Source organism: Cololabis saira, chromosome 4 (assembly GCF_033807715.1).
Source record: "Cololabis saira isolate AMF1-May2022 chromosome 4, fColSai1.1, whole genome shotgun sequence".
NCBI lineage: Eukaryota > Metazoa > Chordata > Actinopteri > Beloniformes > Belonidae > Cololabis > Cololabis saira.
In genome coordinates this window covers 2671421-2691264 of record NC_084590.1, presented here as the reverse complement: position 1 = coordinate 2691264, position 19844 = coordinate 2671421, and the positions used below count along the sequence as shown (strand labels likewise).

The 19844-nt window shown below is 38.4% G+C and overlaps 2 protein-coding genes across 2 annotated transcripts; one reads left to right on the top strand and one right to left on the bottom strand.

The window, feature by feature from the left end:
• Nucleotides 1–2291: 2291 nt before the first annotated feature.
• On the bottom strand, nucleotides 2292–7409 carry tmem97 (transmembrane protein 97). Its single transcript, XM_061718673.1, has 3 exons — nucleotides 7221–7409; nucleotides 6343–6487; nucleotides 2292–2837 (listed from the first exon to the last, which is right to left on the bottom strand). Exons 1-3 carry the CDS (start codon nucleotides 7332–7334, stop codon nucleotides 2560–2562), a joined length of 537 nt encoding a protein of 178 aa, XP_061574657.1. The 5' UTR covers nucleotides 7335–7409; the 3' UTR covers nucleotides 2292–2559.
• A 2077-nt stretch (nucleotides 7410–9486) lies between these two features.
• LOC133442188 (tektin-1-like) lies at nucleotides 9487–19596 on the top strand. The gene is made up of 7 exons (XM_061720137.1): nucleotides 9487–9667; nucleotides 9758–9923; nucleotides 11612–11734; nucleotides 15233–15373; nucleotides 16310–16535; nucleotides 18631–18806; nucleotides 19437–19596. The coding sequence occupies exons 1-7, from the start codon at nucleotides 9487–9489 to the stop codon at nucleotides 19594–19596; spliced, it is 1173 nt and encodes a 390-aa protein (XP_061576121.1).
• The last annotated feature ends 248 nt before the right edge of the window (nucleotides 19597–19844 follow it).

Below are 19844 nucleotides of genomic sequence, written 5' to 3'. Positions count from 1 at the left end.
CAGCAATATTAAAATAATAAAAGGCTTGCAATATTTCAGTTGATTTGTAATGAATCCAGAATGTATGACATTTTTTGTTTTTGTGTTTGCATTACAGAAAATCACAATATTCTAATTTTCTGAGACAGTCTGTATATATTGGTTCTATAACTATTGTTGTTGACCGATAACTTGTGCTGATGCTGTACCAAAGAATTGGGTTTTTTTATTTATTTTATTTAATTTTCTATTTTTTCAGGAGGGGGGTATTTAGTATTTTAAAGTGACTTCTCAGAATGTTCGAGGGACGAAATTGAAAATCCCTTTTTTGCTATCCCCTTACAAATGCATCTTCTTTTTCATTTCTTCTTGATTTATTTATTTAATTGGTATTAGTTTTGGATTGACTGTACATCGGATTTTGGGTGATGATTTGTTTTATTTATTCATTGATTGATTTATTTTTTATTTTCTCCTCCACCTCTTTTTTCTTTTTTTTTGGATCGTTCATACAGGTACTCATCAGGGAAAGCAAAGGGGTTTTGGTGGTCCCTGAATACGCGTTCTCTTCGGAGGGATCCTCTCACGATCCGCGCACCGAGCTCCACTGGATTCTCTTCGAAAGGGCATGCCATTTTCCAAGAGAGCTGATTGGTCAGTGGGCGGTGCTTTTATACCCGGCGATCTGTATCTCGAACATAACCTGCTCCGGAGCAGGTTAGCTGTTCAGCATAAGTTACCATGGCGATGTACCCCGCTAAGAAGTGAACCACCGTCGTAGTCCTGAAAACCCAGGGTTAAACCTGAAGTTACCTCGCTAACCCCAAATCCCGCTTCGTAGTACAGGCCCCTGGTGTCGGTTCTTAAAATACAAACAAGAAAAGCAGAGTGTAATGAAGCACTGACGCTGCCATAAACATTCACAAACCCGTACGATCATAATAAAACCACAACTCTTCACGGAATGCAACACAAAGAACAGCATTACCCATAATGCAATGCAGCTGAAATCGGAAGAAATCCCTCCAAATAAATGATTTATTCCAGCTCAGAGCTGATGTTTTTTTTTTATTTGTTTTACCTGTTTTTGCACATTTCTTGTTAAGATGAGCGGTTTTTAATGGACAATTATCTTCATCATCATATTTAAACATATGTATTTGAGGGAGGAGACGGGGCGGAGTGTTGTGCTCCCGCATGTGCGCTCAAATCCACGCTGATTGGTATGTACAGAGCAACCTGCGTGGATTTGGGCGTACGCACAGTTTTGTACATCTGAATTTTTGCGTACGTGTAAATTCCACGCACGGTTTCACATTGAAATCCACGCACTCTTAGTACATGAGGCCTGGTTAACCATCTCATCTTAGTTTGTGGTAACCCCCCATTGAAGTTACCACAGGGTTAAGGAGGCTGACTCCACCTCCACCTTTAAAACTAAACTTAAAACCTTTCTGTTTAGTAAAGCCTATAGTTAGTGTTTAGTAAACCTCTAGCTGGTGTTGGTAAATCTCTAGGTAGTGTAAACTTTAGTGTGTCAGAGTCGCTCCTGTAGTTTCTTGTGCTGGCCCCCCCTTCTCCTCCCTTTTCTCTCTTTTGTCCATGTTGCAGCATCCTTTGCCGGACACCGGAACCTGCAGGTGGTCGTGGGTGGCTTGTAGCTTGCATTACGGAGCACAAGTCTTTCCCTGACCCTGCACCCCAACCTGGGACTTGCTGATTGGGCCGGAGCTTCGGGAGCTGTGTGCTGGCCTGCGGTCCCCACCCCTGGTCATCCCGTTGCTGCCCCCCCCTTCTCCTCCCTTTTCTCTCTTTTGTCCTGCAGGTGGCCGTGGGTGGCTTGTAGCTTGCATTACGGAGCACAAGTCTTTTCCTGACCCTGCACCCCAACCTGGGACTTGCTGATTGGGCCGGAGCTTCGGGAGCTGTGTGCTGGCCTGCGGTCCCCTGCGGTCCCCACCCCCGGTCATCCCGTTGCTGCTTCCACCTGCCTGCTGTGCTGTTGCCGTCCCTGACCCACCAGTCTGGCCCTCGGCAGGAGGGTCCCCCCTGATGAGCCTGGTCCTGCTCAAGGTTTCTTCCCTCCTAAAGGGGAGTTTTTCCTTGCCACTGTTTGGCTTAAGGTTTTTCTCCCACTAGGGGAGTTTTTACCTGCCATTGTTTATGTAATATCTGCTCGGGGGTCATGTTCTGGGTATGGGTCTCTGTAAAGCGTCTAGAGACAACTCTGTTGTATTAGACGCTATATAAATAAAATTGAATTGAAAATTGAATTGAATTGAAGATGCTGACCATCTTCATCAGTCCCCCCCCCACCCCCGTCTCCTCTCAATGTTCATATCTGTTTGAAATCAGCCCAGAGCTCGAAAATACAGAACCAAACTCTCAGCCACAATCCTGATGTGTCCTGGTCGTGTTACACTTCCATGTCAGCATGTTAATGCGTGGATACAAAAACACAAAGCCTATTCTAACAAATAAGGATTTTAATTCAAACAGAATGACTCATTCTGGCTGATTTAAAGCAGTTTCTCCTCGACTCACACAACAAAGAAATAAAGACGCCAGATCCGGAGTAAATCAGTGTTTTTTCTTCTTGGCTGTGGCCGTGTCTCCTCCAGGCCTGCTGGGGGCGCTGTAGGTGGAGGACAGCAGCATGGTGAGCAGCAGCAGCAGCGGCACCAGCAGGTAGGGGGCGTAGACGGCCACCAGCAGCCAGCGCTCCTGGGGGGTCTGGGGGCCGGGGTGGGGGCTCCCTGGGAACTGGTGGAGGAGGATGTGGGCCAGGATGGGGACCAGCGTGGTGGCCACGTGTGTGGAGTACACCAGGGCCGGGGTCCGGATCCACCTACACCCACCTGCCAGGAGAACAGGAACAACATCACTCAGGGGCTCATGCCAGCGTTCCATGGCGTGTTACTGGATCTTAGGAGCCCCCACAGATAAACTCAAAGCTTCCAATCCATGTCCAATCCAGAGGAACACAATCCAGACACCATGAAGCTTGTTCTTCCACCTTTCCATCTGTTTCGTTAGATCGGTTTGGTAGAACATCTACACGTGGCCCTGGAAATCTTGAAAAATACAGAGAGTGGATTGGACCAATTGCAATTTGCCTACAGGCCTAAAAGAGGAGTGGAGGATTCTACACTCACTCTTCTTCATTTGCTTTTTAACCATCTCCAAGGAAGCGGGTGTCATGCTCGGCTTTTATTTATTGATTTTTCCTCTGCTTTTTAATACAATCCAGCCGCACATTTTAACACAAAGACTTTTAGAACATTTCAACTTGAGTACAAATCTTGTGGGCTGGATTTTAAACGTTTTAATTAACAGGACACAGAGAGTGAGAGTTAATGGGTTTTTATCTGACAGAATGTGTTCCTCCACATTTTCACCACCAGGGGGCGTGCTCTCACCCTTGTTGTTCATTTTATACACTAAGGGCCTGATTTACTAAAGGTTTGCGTGTGTAAAAACGTGTGCAAACTTGACAGCACCTGCAAACCAATGTGCCAGCTGATCTACTAACAGCGTGCAAAGACGACTGCACCTCTCAAATGAGCAAAATAGCACACGCAATTCAGTTAGTACTTTTGCCCTGATGAATAATCAATATGGGGCGTACCCGGCAGAAATTGCTAAATACTGGGAGGGGAAGATGCAAATTGGTCCATTTACCACGCGCAATAAGATTTACCAAGCCTGAAAGTAATTGCGCGTATTGTGATTGCGTCTGTATTTAATACGTTCGAAAGGAAGGTGCTAATCTGCTGCTGCTGTTATTGTGGCAAGGAGGCGACATCCAAAATCAAAGAATACGCAGAGAGAGAGTCTTTATTCTGCTGCATGCTATTTTAAAAATGGTTGCACAAGTTTTATTAAAGGCCACTTTTTCTTTAGTTCTTCGCCTTATATCTTGCCACCTTCTTTTATTGTGCCGCCCTCCACTCGCCCACAAGCAGGCCAAGCCTTTGTGCCAAACTTTGTATTTTATTAATTACTTATCTTATTGAACGTGAAATCATCCTTCGTAAATTACATTTAATTAAAACCCGTGCTTATTAATCACAATATGATGTTGATCCGCGGACAAAACTTATTAAGGAGCATCAAACTCACTCTTATCTACGCGGAAATAACGCTAAAATATAAAGAAGGCTTCCCAAAGTGTGATCTATGGTGAAATAGGAAAATTAAGATGTGCAACTCTTCTAAAGGTGAGACATGCATTTAATTGACTTCATGGCGCCAGCCTTGGCGTTTATTATTACGCAAATGTGGAATGTTTGGGTCTGTCTAATTTCGTCAAATTAAATTTGGAGATTCACCGTTCACATTTTTGTGTGTATGCGTTGTATGAGAGAGAGATGGAGAGGGCGGGGGAGGGAGGGAGAGACGTGGCCTGTACGTCGTTGTTTTTTGTTTTTTTGCAGTTTGGGTGCACAATACACTTGTGTGTGTGTGTGCGTATTAAAAAGAGATTTTGCAGTATGTTGTGTAATTGAAACTGGTTTGCTGTGATCGTTGATGGCAAACTCATATTAAGCATTTACATCGCTGGTTATTATGTGCCCCCTTATTAGATCTGTTCTGCCGCCGACTCTGTTTTAACCTCATCTTATAACTGCATTTATTCTATCGCAGATTTTCTCCGATATTGCGTTTCTTTTGGTAATGTTTAAATGTCTTTGCTGTAGTTCATGAATGTGTTTATTTGCCTCTTCCACTAATATTTGTAACTCCACCGTGTCAAATTTCATTTTGCGCTTGCGACTATATCCTGCTTTCCATCCAGACTCCATGGCGCAGATCTGCGCTCGCAAACTGTAAGACGCACAACACCTCATTTAAATACTGCTGTTTGCACCTGTTATCAATTGCGCACGCAATCTTAGTTGATCACCCGCAAAACACACAACAACAGCACGCGCAAACTTTTTCAGTGCACACGCAATTTAGTACTCTTTATTTAGGATCTTAGTAAATCGGGCCCTAATATGTGTCAGAGCACTTTTAACAGCAGGGGCCTCATTTAAAATGGACTCCGTAGAATTCATACTAAAAGTGCACGTACACTCAAAAGCCGAAAATGCCGGGCGCAAAAAAAAATCCGGATCAATAAAACCATGTGCACGCAGATTTGCACGCAACGTTCCTTTATGAATCACAGACCAGCTGGAAGGCTGCGCAGCTGAATGCCCATAAATGCATATGAATGAGACTGCTGAGCATGCGCAGTGGCTTCCTGCAGCCTGTTTGGCGTCAGAATGAATGAGAGGGTGTCCAGCCACCGTGACACTGACTTTCACGGAGACCTAGATGTTGTAGATGATGTGGAGGACAGGAAAACCACATTATTTGGTGGTCACAGTAAAAGTTAGAATAAGTATATAAATAGTATACAATAAAATAAAGCGAGTGAGTGGCAGCACGCCGTTGCTGCGCTAAACGCCGTGAGTTCCCCGGCGCAACAGGGGGACACACGTCCCCCCGTCTTTTCAAAATCATGTTTTTTTTCCCCTTACTTTTTACAGTTTAAAAACTAACGGTAGGCTCAGCCTTAAACTGCAAATTATCAAGACACTGTATGAAAGCGATACGAAAACGGTAGTTGCAGCTCCAGCTCCGTCCTATAATGCCTTCATCCCTAAAGGCCGAGTTCTGGTTCTGCGTCAAAACGACGCCGTGCCTACGCCGTAGGATACGCGTCGACGCAGACCACACACCGGCGCTGACGCCGTCGCTGACGCCGTCACTGACGCCGTCACTGACGCCGTCACTGACGTGCACCTCCCAGAAATTGTAACTACGTGTCGAGGCGACGCAGACCAGACGCAGACGAGAGGGCTGTGATTGGTTTGCTTGGTAGCAACCCATTTCCGGTTTCCGGTTTGAAGCAGTCGTGAACTTTCAGCCTCTTTTCTTCGGGTATGTGTGATTTTTTTGGTTTTGTTTTTTTGCACAATAGTTGTCCTTATCTCTTTCATTCACTGTGACCGGAAAAAGTCGGATAAACCATTCAGGAAAAGATCACAAATTAGCGGTCACGGGGGGAACTGCACCGTGGAGAAATGGAGTGACGGAGAAGTCCGAAGGTTCACGACGGTGGCACGGCAACGGCGTAGGCACGGCATCGATTTGACGCAGAACCTTAATTCAGGCTTTAGGGAGTGAGTTCCAGCTACTGCCATCAAAAACCTGCTTGTGTTCAACATGGAAGAAATAATGATAAAATTAATTAGACTGCTTTTGACGCAAAAGGACGCAACACAAGCTCCTCAGACTGAAACTGTTTAAAGGGGGACTAAAGTATTAAGATCCTTAAATCTTTTCTATACCAAGGGCATGGGAGTTACTTACCTTTGAGGAAAGCGTAAGCTGCGACGGGGAAGAAGGGAGTCTGGAGCACGGCCTCACAGAGGATGAAGGAGCGGAACCAGTGCGGGGGGTCCAGCAGCAGGGGGTCCCTGAACGCCTCAGCGTACCAGCCCACGAGCTGCTTCAGCTGGGGGGATCACAGAGACCGGGGGGGTCGCAGGTGAGGAAACAGACCATTCAGAGCAAACAGCCAGTGGTGCCACCGGGGGGGGGGCACCAGATTAAGATTCCCAGAATATTCAAATTTTTTGAGATAGGATATTTGAGTTTTCTTAAGCTGTAAGCCATGATCAGCAATATTAAAATAATAAAAGGCTTGCAATATTTCAGTTGATTTGGAATGAATCCAGAATTTATGACATTTTTGTTTTTGTAATTGCATTACAGAAAATCACTATCAATCAATATTCTAATTTTCTGAGACAGTCCTGTAGATTCTATCATCAGTTATGCCTTTCATCCCAAATTATTTGGGCCAAATGCATATCAGTCGGCGTTTCTTTAAGTATTTCTGAGCCTAATAATAAAAAAATATATAAATAAATATATATATATATATATATATATATATATATATATATATATATTTAAAAAAAATACAAAAATAATATATATATATATGCCTTAGGTTTTTACCTACATGGTATTAACCATTAATATATATGCAGACAAGTTAGAAAGTTAAAAAAAAGTATTTCTGAGCCTACAACACATACTACAACAGTATAATAAAATGCTGTAATGATGGCTTTTAGTTTTGGTGTCCACCCCAAGAATTGAAGTGGCCCCATCTGGCCCCCCCTAGGAAACACGTCTGGAGCCGCCCCTGCAAACACCTCCGTTCATGTTAAAGCACTTACCGGTTGGGGATACACATGTCCAGGCAGCAGGGCTTGTAAGTCGATAAATAACGTGATGGGAATGTGAGTGGCAAAATAAAAGAAAAAGATGATTTCTAATACACGGACGGACATTGTCTCTAACTCATTCAGAGTGAATGACAGACGAAAATGAGTTAAGTTTGAAGTCCACGCTCGCAGCAGCAGTGTGTCGTAAAAACGCCTGTTTCCCACACTCCATCCCATTGGCTCAAAGGAAACGAGGGCGTTCCTGAACGCACCATCCACTCTCACAATACCCGCGGGCGATTCAGGTGTTCCTCGTAAATGTGAGCATCGAAACGGCATCTTCACCAGCCAGCCAACGTCTTTAATGCTCTTTCATTTAAATGTATGGAGCTTTTGTGCTGCAACAAGTTCAAATAAAAACGCTGATATGTCATTTAACCTATGAAATTGATGATTTAATAGAATAATAAAAAAGGACATTATCTAAAATAATGAAATAATAATGTATAATAATGAAAAACATTATGCATATACAGTATGTCCATCAGCCAAGATGTAGAATATAAACTAAATAACTAAACTAAATAAAGGTGAAGAATATGGTGTAAAAGTTAAATTAACTTTTACACAATATTCTTCACTCATTCTTCACTTTCAATAATTCAACTTAAAAGGTGAAACTAATATATTACATAGTCTCATTACATGGAAAGCAAGCTATATTAAATCTTTATTTGTTATCATTTTGATGATTGAATTGTTTATTGATTTCATAAAATATTCAAATTTTTTGAGATTTTTTATTTGGGGTTTTCATAAACTGTGAGCCATAATCATCAAAATTATAACAAATAAAGGCTTGAAATATCTCACTTTGAATGTAGTGGGAAATAAGATATTTGTTTCACCTTTAGTTGAATTTACTATGAATTAAGTTTTGCAATATATTCACATTTTCAGACCTTCACCTGTATATTATGACATCAATAGATAAGAGCATACTATATGTCCGTTTTGGTTCAATACGGAACGCAACTTTTAATTCCCAATTACGTAAATATTCCGTATTTCAAGGGACGGGTGGCAACTATTAAAACATTAACATAAATATATGGGCGACGCGGGGGGTTTGACTCCGCGAAACCGTATAAAATATATATCCAAATACACCATATTTGAATATATATTTTCATATAATCAACTTGCATTATTGAAAGTTACAAAAAACTGAAGCGTTCGTCCGTGGCGTGGTCGTGTTGCTATAGCAACCTCTTTGTTTGGTTGTGTCTGACACCATTCGGAGTAGCTGGTGTATTTTGTGTTTAAGGCGTAAAAAACGAGGTATGTTTGTTTATTTTCCTCTATTTATAATTGAGTATTGATTGGTTTGTTATTCGATTTCTTTGCTTTGGATAACGTTATGACACTGCCAGGAACAGCAGGCAACACGTCTGGAATAAGAGTTTCGAGTTTGAAGGAGGTTGTGTAATGGTGATAAAATTCCTGTTAATGCTGATTAACAAAGGCAAGGCTTGGATTCATGATATTGTAACAGTAAAAAAACGAGCTAATATCATAATCCATCACTTTGTAAAGAATGTTTAATCGTTGGTTTGCTCACCGGTCGGGTTCTGATTGGCCGTGCCTGCACTTACCGTTAGCGGAGACGCACTGTTTCTTAAGGCTGATTTATGGTCCTGCGTTAAAACGACGGCGTAGCCCTACGGCGTTACGCAGCGACGCGCAACGTACGGTATGCGTCGCCGCTTAACCAACGCCGTATGCCTCTGCGTCGGTGTAACGCGGAACCATAAATCCAGCCTTATTCAGCCAATACAGAACTGGAAGACTCATCACTGGAAAAAACAACAATTTTCACCTGTTTCAAGTAGATTTTCACTTAAAATAAGTAGAAAAAGATGTTTTTGCTTGTAATAAGAAGATACATCTTGTCCCACTGGCAGATTGTCAAATAAGTTATTTTTCTGGTGTTATTTTTCTGGTGATGACTCTAAATGTTGAAATATCAGTAAAACCACATTCATTGATGAAATGACATAAGAGATGGAAAGGAGGGATGGTTTTACAGGGGGGATGATTTGGACCGTTTTTATTTCAGGGGGGGGATGATTTGGACCGTTTTTATTTCAGGGGGGATGATTTGGACCGTTTTATTTCAGGGGGGGATGCCGTCCCCCCTCATCCCCCCTCAACTCTGTGACTGCTGTTTTACCATTTACTTCTCTTCCCTCCCCATGCTGCCTGCCAGTGGAGGAGCATGTCTTTCCCGGGCCGCGGGCCCCAGCGGGCCCCGGGCCCCCAGCAGGGCGGGGGGGATCTGAACAGCGCTGAGGCAGCACTGAACCACTCTGAGCTCTTCAGGGCAGAGTGCAAGAGGCTCTTATCTGATTTTGACAAAACATGCAAACGCATGCAAGATGATGAAAAACAGCAACTTGGTAAGTAGATGAAGGAGATTCCCCGCCACCCCCCCCACCCCCCCGGTGGCGCCCCTGTCGGCATGGACCATTTTCATCTCTGCTCTTCAGATCAGCAGGTCAGAAAGATGCAGTTTGTGAAGGAGGAGTTGGAGCTGAAGCTGGAGCAGATGATTCTGGAGACTGATGTCCTCTCAGCCTTACATAGCAGAGGGATGAAAGCCCTCAACGCCAGCAAAGAGTCTCTGAGAGTCACCAATCTCTGTCTGGAGGAGAGGTGAAGCAGGCACATCATGGAAATGAGACCATCTTAGACCATTTAAAGCATACAATTCTTAACTTTGCATTCGTTTTTGTGTCCAGCATTTAGCAGCTGTCAGTTTTCAATGAATTTTAAGTTTGAATCTGTAGTGACTTGAATGGATTTGACCCAAACCAAACCTACAAGTCACTGAGACGCTGATTAACCTTAAACAGATGACGCGTCTCCTTGTCAGTCAGTGGTTTGAATGAATGTCCATAAACATCCTTTATGATGCTCAAAAAAAGGGGTATTTATTGGTATACAAAAGCTCCTTTGTCACCAACGAACTACATGCACTTATATTATAAAACTTGCATGAGATCAGTAAAACAAGACCAAACTGCAACATGCCAAGCCAAAGGGAAACCTCACCTTTATAAAACATATTCCCTGGCTCCATAAACCACCTGCAGCACAAAAATGGCACTACAATTCACACACACATACCTGTCATTCAATAATACAAATTGGCTCTAACAGAATCCATAATCTTCAATACGTTTTTCCTCACTGTGGATCGTAGGGTTTAGATCATAGATCATAAATTAATGATAAATGGATAAATGATCACGCCACTGATACGGTGTTTCCTTCCTTTTTTAAATCACATTTTACATCAACACTTCTGTGCAAACTGTTAAGTTGAAATCATATTTTACAACAATGCATTTGTGGAAACAGAATTTATAGACAAACTACACCAGTATAGACTTACATCTCAAGTACTGCAGTTCACTGTAACATATCTGTAAACTGCACACTTAAGTTGCTTTAAGTTTTACCTGCAGTACACAAATGGAAAAATACATTCGAACCAAAATCTTAATAAAGTAACATAAAATAATATAGCTTATAAGATACACACAATTTCTTATTAGCTCATTACCTTCAATAAGTATTGTGGAAATTAACTTTAGCTCAGGGACATTCACCTTTTTAACACAAAAGCTGCTACATACATACTAACTAAAATGATGATGATCATATGCTGATCAGTCTGTTCAGTGATTTTGAAGCACTTCCTTTTTATACCCGTCTTCTCTAGTGTTTTTCTCTTTCTTTTCCTTTTTCTTAAAAAAAAAAATTACCCGTATTTTTTGGACTATAAGCCCCATCCGCTCTATTTTAAAAAAAATAATTAAAAACGATATACAAGCCGCATCCGCTCTATTAAAAAAAAAAAAAAAATGCAAGCCGCAGATATTTCTGTTGTTAGATTAGATATTTACTACATGTACAGAAGGATTCTGAACTGTAAATGATGTACATTTTGTACCTAAATAGATCTTTCCTAACAGTATCTTTTAACACGGCAGTAACTTTGCTGATTAAAACGGGACAGAACCAAGAGAAAATAACCAGTATTTATTTATCTATTTATCTGTTTGAAATCTGCTTCTACTTCTATCTGCTAAAGAAGAAGTAGCGTATTCTTCTTTGCATTTATTTTGTCTTAGTTTTGATTCTAATTCCGGTTAGAGCGCCCCGAGCGGTGGAAGAAAAATCCACAGAATAGCTGCACCTTTGTATAAGCTGCACGGTTGAAAACCTATGAAAAAAGTAGCGGCTTATAGTCCAGAAAATACGGTAACTTTCAGAAAGAAAAGTGGTGTGTAAAAGAGGAGTTTGCTAAAGACAGGCCTTTTTGCTGTGGCTTGCAGAAGGAAAAGTCCCGTGTGTGAGCGTGATGCGGCGCAGGGCGAGCTGCTGAAGGAGAGGCAGGTGACGGAGGGGGCGGCCTCCCTTCTGCAGAAGGTGCTCCAGCAGCTCACCGAGCAGACACGGTAGGAAAACTCAACACTTCTTTACTCCTATAATTACGACGGAATATTAGGGCCTAACTAAGACAAAAAAAAATTGGAAATTACGAGAATAAAGTCCTAATGTTGCGAGAATAAAGTCGTAATAGAATAAAGTCGTAATATTATGAGAATAAAGTCGGAATATTACGAGAAAAAAGTCGTAATATTATGAGAATAAAGTCGTAATAGAATAAAGTCGTAATATTACGAGAAAAAAGTCGTAATATTATGAGAATAAAGCCGTAATATTACGAGAATAAAGTCGTAATATTATGAGAAAAAAGTTGTAATATTACGAGAATAAAGTCGTAATAGAATAAAGTCGTAATATTATGAGAATAAAGTCGTAATATTACGAGAAAAAAGTCGTAATATTACGAGAATAAAGTCGTAATATTACGAGAATAAAGTCGTAATATTACGAGAATAAAGTCGTAATAGAATAAAGTCGTAATATTATGAGAATAAAGTCGTAATATTACGAGAATAAAGTCGTAATAGAATAAACTCGTAATATTACGAGAATAAAGTCGTAATATTACGAGAATAAAGTCGTAATATTATGAGAATAAAGTTGTAATTTATGAGAATAAAGTCGTAATATTATGAGAATAAAGTCGTAATATTATGAGAATAAATTCGTAATATTATGAGAATAAAGTCGTAATATTACGAGAATAAAGTCGTAATATTACGAGAATAAAGTCGTAATATTATGAGAATATAATTCATGAGAACTCTAACAGGAAGAGCATCTTCTCTCTGTGTTAAAATGAGGAATATTGAGCATCTTATGAAGTTCTATTTATATATTTATAATATATTTAATATTACGACTTTATTCTCGTAATATTACGAGAATAAAGTCATAATATTACGAGAATAAAGTCGTAATAGAATAAAGTCGTAATATTATGAGAATAAAGTCGTAATATTACGAGAATAAAGTCGTAATATTATGAGAATAAAGTCGTAATATTATGAGAAAAAAGTCGTAATATTACGAAAATAAAGTCGTAATAGAATAAAGTCGTAATATTATGAGAATAAAGTCGTAATATTACGAGAATAAAGTCGTAATAAAATAAAGTCGTAATATTATGAGAATAAAGTCGTAATATTACGAGAAAAAAGTCGTAATATTACGAGAATAAAGTCGTAATAGAATAAAGTCGTAATATTATGAGAATAAAGTCGTAATATTACGAGAATAAAGTCGTAATAAAATAAAGTCGTAATATTACGAGAAAAAAGTCGTAATATTACGAGAATAAAGTCGTAATATTACGAGAAAAAAGTCGCAATATTATGAGAATAAAGTTGTAATTTATGAGAATAAAGTCGTAATTTATGAGAATAAAGTCGTAATATTATGAGAATAAAGTCGTAATATTAGGAGAATAAAGTCGTAATATTATGAGAATATAATTCATGAGAACTCTAACAGGAAGAGCATCTTCTCTCTGTGTTAAAATGAGGAATATTGAGCATCTTATGAAGTTCTATTTATATATTTATAATATATTTAATATTACGACTTTATTCTCGTAATATTACGAGAATAAAGTCGTAATATTATGAGAAAAAAGTCGTAATAGAATAAAGTCGTAATATTATGAGAATAAAGTCGTAATATTACGAGAAAAAAGTCGTAATAGAATAAAGTCGTAATATTACGAGAATAAAGTCGTAATATTATGAGAATAAAGTCGTAATAGAATAAAGTCGTAATATTACGAGAAAAAAGTCGTAATATTACGAGAATAAAGTCGTAATATTATGAGAATAAAGTCGTAATATTACGAGAATAAAGTCGTAATAAAATAAAGTCGTAATATTACGAGAATAAAGTCGTAATTTATGAGAATAAAGTCGTAATATTACGAGAATAAAGTCGTAATAGAATAAAGTCGTAATATTACGAGAATAAAGTCGTAATTTATGAGAATAAAGTCGTAATATTACGAGAATAAAGTCGTAATAGAATAAAGTCGTAATATTACGAGAAAAAAGTCGTAATATTATGAGAATAAAGTCGTAATAGAATAAAGTCGTAATATTACGAGAATAAAGTCGTAATATTACGAGAAAAAAGTCGTAATATTATGAGAATAAAGTCGTAATAGAATAAAGTCGTAATATTACGAGAAAAAAGTCGTAATATTACGAGAATAAAGTCGTAATTTATGAGAATAAAGTCGTAATAGAATAAAGTCGTAATATTACGAGAAAAAAGTCGTAATATTACGAGAATAAAGTCGTAATAAAATAAAGTCGTAATATTACGAGAATAAAGTCGTAATTTATGAGAATAAAGTCGTAATATTACGAGAATAAAGTCGTAATATTACGAGAATAAAGTCGTAATAGAATAAAGTCGTAATATTACGAGAATAAAGTCGTAATTTATGAGAATAAAGTCGTAACATTACGAGAATAAAGTCGTAATTTATGAGAATAAAGTCGTAACATTACGAGAATAAAGTCGTAATTTATGAGAATAAAGTCGTAATAGAATAAAGTCGTAATATTACGAGAATAAAGTCGTAATTTATGAGAATAAAGTCGTAATATTACGAGAATAAAGTCGTAATTTATGAGAATAAAGTCGTAATAGAATAAAGTCGTAATGTTACAAGAATAAAGTCGTAATTTATGAGAATAAAGTCGTAATAGAATAAAGTCGTAATGTTACAAGAATAAAGTCGTAATTTATGAGAATAAAGTCGTAATATTACGAGAATAAAGTCGTAATATTATGAGAATAAAGTCGTAATTTATGAGAATAAAGTCGTAATATTATGAGAATAAAGTCGTAACATTACGAGAATAAAGTCGTAATTTATGAGAATAAAGTCGTAATATTACGAGAATAAAGTCGTAACATTACGAGAATAAAGTCGTAATATTACGAGAATAAAGTCGTAATATTATGAGAATAAAGTCGTAATATTATGAGAATAAAGTCGTAATATTACGAGAATAAAGTCGTAATATTACGAGAATAAAGTCGTAATATTATGAGAATAAAGTCGTAATATTACGAGAATAAAGTCGTAATATTACGAGAATAAAGTCGTAATATTAGGAGAATAAAGTCGTAACATTACAAGAATAAAGTCGTAATATTACAAGAATAAAGTCGTAATATTAGGAGAATATAATTCATGAGAACTCTAACAGGAAGAGCATCTTCTCCCTGTGTTAAAATGAGGAATATTGAGCATCTTATGAAGTTCTATTTATATATTTATAATATATTTAATATTACGACTTTATTCTCGTAATATTACAACTTTATTCTCAAAATATTACGACTTTATTCTCGTAATTTTACGACTTTATTCTCTGATTATTATGACTTTATTCTCGTAATTTCCTTTTTGTTTTTGTATTAGTTTGGCCCTAATACTCCGTCGTATATATTAAATACAAGAGTTGGGAGTTATTCGGGACAAAGCTTTGTTTTTTCTTCCCCAGACTGAATCGATCTGCAAAGTACTATTTAGAACAGGATCTAAAAGAGTTATCTACAGCTCAGGGCGTGGATTACTCCTTAATGAACAGCCGTTACACCAACAACCTGCAGATGTCTGAACACAACAACGCTGGCCAACCAAGGTGAACTACCTTATTTAGATTTTCTTCACAAAAACAAACGTATGTCTGTCCACCAGTACGTCACTAGTACTTTGGGGAAACAAGGGAAACCTACTTAACATTTGTCAGATGACGCTATGGTTTATTGTTGTACAGGACTGTCTCAGAATATGAGAATATTGTGATTTTCATTCATTCATTTTATTCTTTATTTCATTCAAAAAATAAAACAAACAATTCAATTCAATACAAATACAAATACAAATGTTCATAAATTCTGAATGAAAAGGGAGCAGAAAGAAGAAGAATCTTATCTAATCTGCCCCTTTTTCCAAGAAATAAATTCACAAATGACATAAATTACAAATTAAAAAAACAACAACTAAGTAAATAAAAAACTAAAATAAAATAAAATAACCGCCGTCTATGGGTATGTCAATCAAACTTAACTAACATATTTCATTATATTTACTTAACATACAGGCTTTAATTGTTCATTTGAATGTAATGTTTGATTTGGATTCTTTGTTTTCTTTATTCAGATTGTTCCATTAACTGATTCCTTTCACAGAAACACAACGTTCCATCAATTTAGTCCTGAATCTTGTTTTTTTTAAAAATCTTTGTTCCTTTTAAGTTATACTTGCTTTCTCTTTTTTCAAATCTTTTATTATTGCAATCCTTTTATTATTTTAATATTGCTGATCATGGCTTACAGCTTAAGAAAACTCAAATATCCTATCTCAAAAAATTAGAATATTCTGGGAATCTTAATCTTAATTACTCTTTTAATTTCTTTTAATTGCATTACAGAAAATAAATAACTTTATCACAATATTCAAATTTTCTGAGACAGTCCTGTATTGTGGTGTTCATCTCTATGGATGGAGTTATTGCCGTGCAATTGTGTATAAAATGTTTTAGTTCCAGCTCTTTGTTTTCCTCTGAATGTGTCAGTGTGGCAGTGACTCCTGAGCAGAGTGAGAACGTCTCGTACATGAACCTAGCCAAGGCGGAGCAGCAGCAGAGCAGCTCCGTGTCCCTGCGGGCTCTGGTGGAGTCCGTGCTGGAGCAGACTGCTGCCGACATGCACAAGCAGTTCCAGGCTACAACAGCAGCCATCCAGCAGAACGCTCAGGACATGAAGGTTGCCAAGAGCCAGGTGGAGGATAAACTGCCTAAGGTAAGGAATAGTGTGGGGGGGGGGGTGTACCGGTACTCCTTAATCATAGACAGGCACAATTCATTTATTTCTACAACACAATATTTGTCGGGAATCTGATATAATTTTGAATAGAACAGTTAAGTATTTACATTCTGCAAAGAGACATTAACTTTAACTCTTTTATAGAGTATACAATAATTTATTATTATTAGTGTTATATGAGTGTCATATAACTATAATGAATACACAGTTTCAAGCATAATTAAAGCTGCAAGCAGCGATGAACGTCCCTCCACCCTTGTGCACGTTCAGGCTGCAGTGGAAACTTGAATGGCTTGATGTAGATTCTTCAGGCCTGGACATTTAGGGGATGACACCACCCACAACTCTCTATATCCAACCATTCAAAAGTTATGGCAGAAAGTAGGAACTATCAAATATGGACCAATCAGATGAAGGGGGGGTGTGCTTTTTGGCGTCTAGCGTCGCCACGGTAACACTTTTTGACTAAGAAAAGTAATGCGCCTCGTTGCAGGATGGAGACGCACATTTTGATGTATAACACACCTGGGTGCACGTTACGGTTCGGGCCGCCTTAACGGCCGAAGAAATGGCATAAATTGCGCCAAAATTACACGATTAATTCAAAATGGCCGACTTCCTGTTGGGTTTCGTCCATGACCCCAAGAGACTTTTCTTTAAGTTGTGCCATGATACAGGTGTGTAGCGATTGTCGTGCATGTACGTCAAACCGTATTGTGGGGCTTGAGACAAAGTTTTCTAGTGGGCGCTGTTGAGCCGTTAGGCCACGCCCATTAATGCAAACCATGAAATATCAAATTTTTCACCAGGCCTGACTTGCGTGCAAAATTGGGTGACTTTTGGGGCACGTTTAGGGAGGCAAAAAGGCCCTCATTTCGTCAGAAGAAGAAAGAAAGAAAGAAAGAATAAAAAAAGAAATTCCTACAGATACAATAGGGCCCTAGCACTGTCAGTGCTCGGGCCCTAACTATGATTTCTAACTTAATTTGAAATGTCAGTTCCTTTGGTCAATAAGCCTCAGTAATGGTCTTGTTTCTTTGTTCAGTTAGATAAGTTGTCTTGATGATGATCATCATTTTTGTTATTTTACTATTTGCTTCTCTTGTACTGTTTTGAAAAAAAAATGTATTTAAAGATCCCTGACTTAAGTTGTAATATACCCATTTTTCAGGTGAGCTTGCTGTCATTGTAAGAGATGCACAATCGATTAAGCAGTGAATAAAAATCTTAATAGAAGAAAAGGGCATATCAGAAGAGCTTCCAACTTTAAAAAAAAAAATTCCTGTGTTTCTCAAAACAAATTTCAATTCAGGCACACTTATTTTGCAAATGCAGTTCCGCCCATCGATCTGTTCCCCCGTGGGGTTAGACTGGCTGTAGTTTAAAAAAACCAACCCAAACCATCCTCCATCTGCTTCTGTCACTGTGGCGTTTGTCTGCACTCTGATTGGTTGAAGAAGGTCATCACCAGCAGAGTGAGGGATAAACATGTGGGATCAATGTAGGGTCAAAGATTTTGCAGCTGTAAATAAGTGTTTGCACATCATTTCAAAGTTTGCACTTGAATATTCAAGCATATTTCGTTTACAGGATGACAAAACTTGATTTACACGTTTGTGTAGAAAATGATCTGCATTTGTGAAATAAAAAGTTATTTTGCAAACATTCTGTTCATAGCACAAGATTTTTTTTAAATTACAAAGCCCATTTTTAGTGTAGATATACTGTACGTGTAAGGGCAGACAAAAGGATCATGGTTTAAGTACTTACAGTGTGGAGGTGATGTGATTTTTAAAAATTCAGCATGTCAGTTGTGTTGAAACTATCAATGAGGAACATATTATTCTTAATCACTAAAACTAGGATTGAATAAGAAAAAGATTAGGAAATTATGGCAAAAAAGAGGATTAAATCTAGTTTTAGCTCTCGGGTTTCCTCAAATTCCACGTTTTTTTTCTGTTTTTTTGACCCCCTCCCCCACACTACTCCATAGTTGCATTTGTACACTTAAATAAAATGTAAATAGCATCAGTATTGGTGGATTCTGGTGTGACGGCTCTGTTCCATTTAGATCCTGAGCGAGATTATGAGCCAGCAGAGCATCAGAGAGGATCTCCAAGTGGCCGTCAGAGAGAATGAGCATCGTTTGAGTTTGGTCCAGGACCGGTTGAGACCCGGCAGAGAGCACGATGCAGCAGAGAGCCGGCTCCTCGCTGAGCTGAAGCAGCTCACTACTCACATCCACAAGTAAGGACAGATCACACTCAGATCACACTCACTTCTCGTGTCAAAGAACAGCGCATGTTATTTCACAGGCACCTATTTTAAAAGTATTTAAAATATGTGTTTGACCTATGACTTCCATGGGCTAGACCAGGGGTCGGAAACCAGAAATGTATGGAAAAGGGAAGAAAAAGGAGAAAAAAAGGAAAAAATTAAGAAAAGAACAAAAAAAGAAAAAAGAAAAAAAGAAGAAAAAAAGAGGAAAAAAAGAAAAAAGGGAAAAAAAGAAAAAAAAAGGAAAAAAAAATGTCAAACATTTTTGAAAAAGCTCCAGGAGCCACTAGGGCGGCGCTAAAGAGCCGCTGCGGCCCTAGAGCCGCGGTTTGCCGACCCCCGGGCTATACCAAAGTAAAGATGAATGTATGTAAAACTAAAACAAAGATTTTAAATATCATGATAGCAATTTCTACTTGTTGGAAATACAGTAGGCTATTATGAGCACAAGATGGTAACTATCAATTAATTGTGATCGTGTTCAAACAACTAAAAGAAAACTCTGACCCTGAAATGCAGCGTTCATGTCTGGTTTTGATGGATGTTTGTGTTCATAAATATGACAGAAACGGTTGTGTTTGTGTCTCCGTGTGCTCTCAGACTGCAGGAGGGACTGGTCCAGTCTCAGGAGAAAGAGAGGGAGCTGCTTCGCTGCCAGCTCCAGCTGCAGGAAAACATCCACACTAAAGACACTTGTCTTTACATTGACAGTGTGGTCTGTATGCAGCACAGGGATCTCATTACAATACAAAACTTCTAAACAGGGAGGATTTATGTGTGCTAGACTGAGTTTGAAATGAAATGAACAATGCTGTCTGTATCTTGTAATATCTTGATGAAACATTTACTACTTCCAAATTCCAAATAAAGACATAAAATAATATTTAAAAAAATGTGCTCATCCCATTTGTTGAAGCTGCAGAAATGGGAATACTGTGTAGAAATCTGCAGATTAGTTGTGACACACAGACTAGTTGTAACATTGATCTTAGTCCTGTTAATACATAT

Coding starts and splice junctions, on each gene's coding strand:
- tmem97 (XM_061718673.1), bottom strand. CDS start 7,334: ATGTCCGTCCGTGTATTAGAAATCATCTTTTTCTTTTATTTTGCCACT. Junction 6,488..7,220: donor GACATGTGTATCCCCAACCG/GTAAGTGCTTTA, acceptor TGATCCCCCCAG/CTGAAGCAGCTCGTGGGCTG. Junction 2,838..6,342: donor AGCTTACGCTTTCCTCAAAG/GTAAGTAACTCC, acceptor TTCTCCTGGCAG/GTGGGTGTAGGTGGATCCGG.
- LOC133442188 (XM_061720137.1), top strand. CDS start 9,487: ATGTCTTTCCCGGGCCGCGGGCCCCAGCGGGCCCCGGGCCCCCAGCAG. Junction 9,668..9,757: donor TGATGAAAAACAGCAACTTG/GTAAGTAGATGA, acceptor TCTGCTCTTCAG/ATCAGCAGGTCAGAAAGATG. Junction 15,374..16,309: donor AACAACGCTGGCCAACCAAG/GTGAACTACCTT, acceptor TGAATGTGTCAG/TGTGGCAGTGACTCCTGAGC.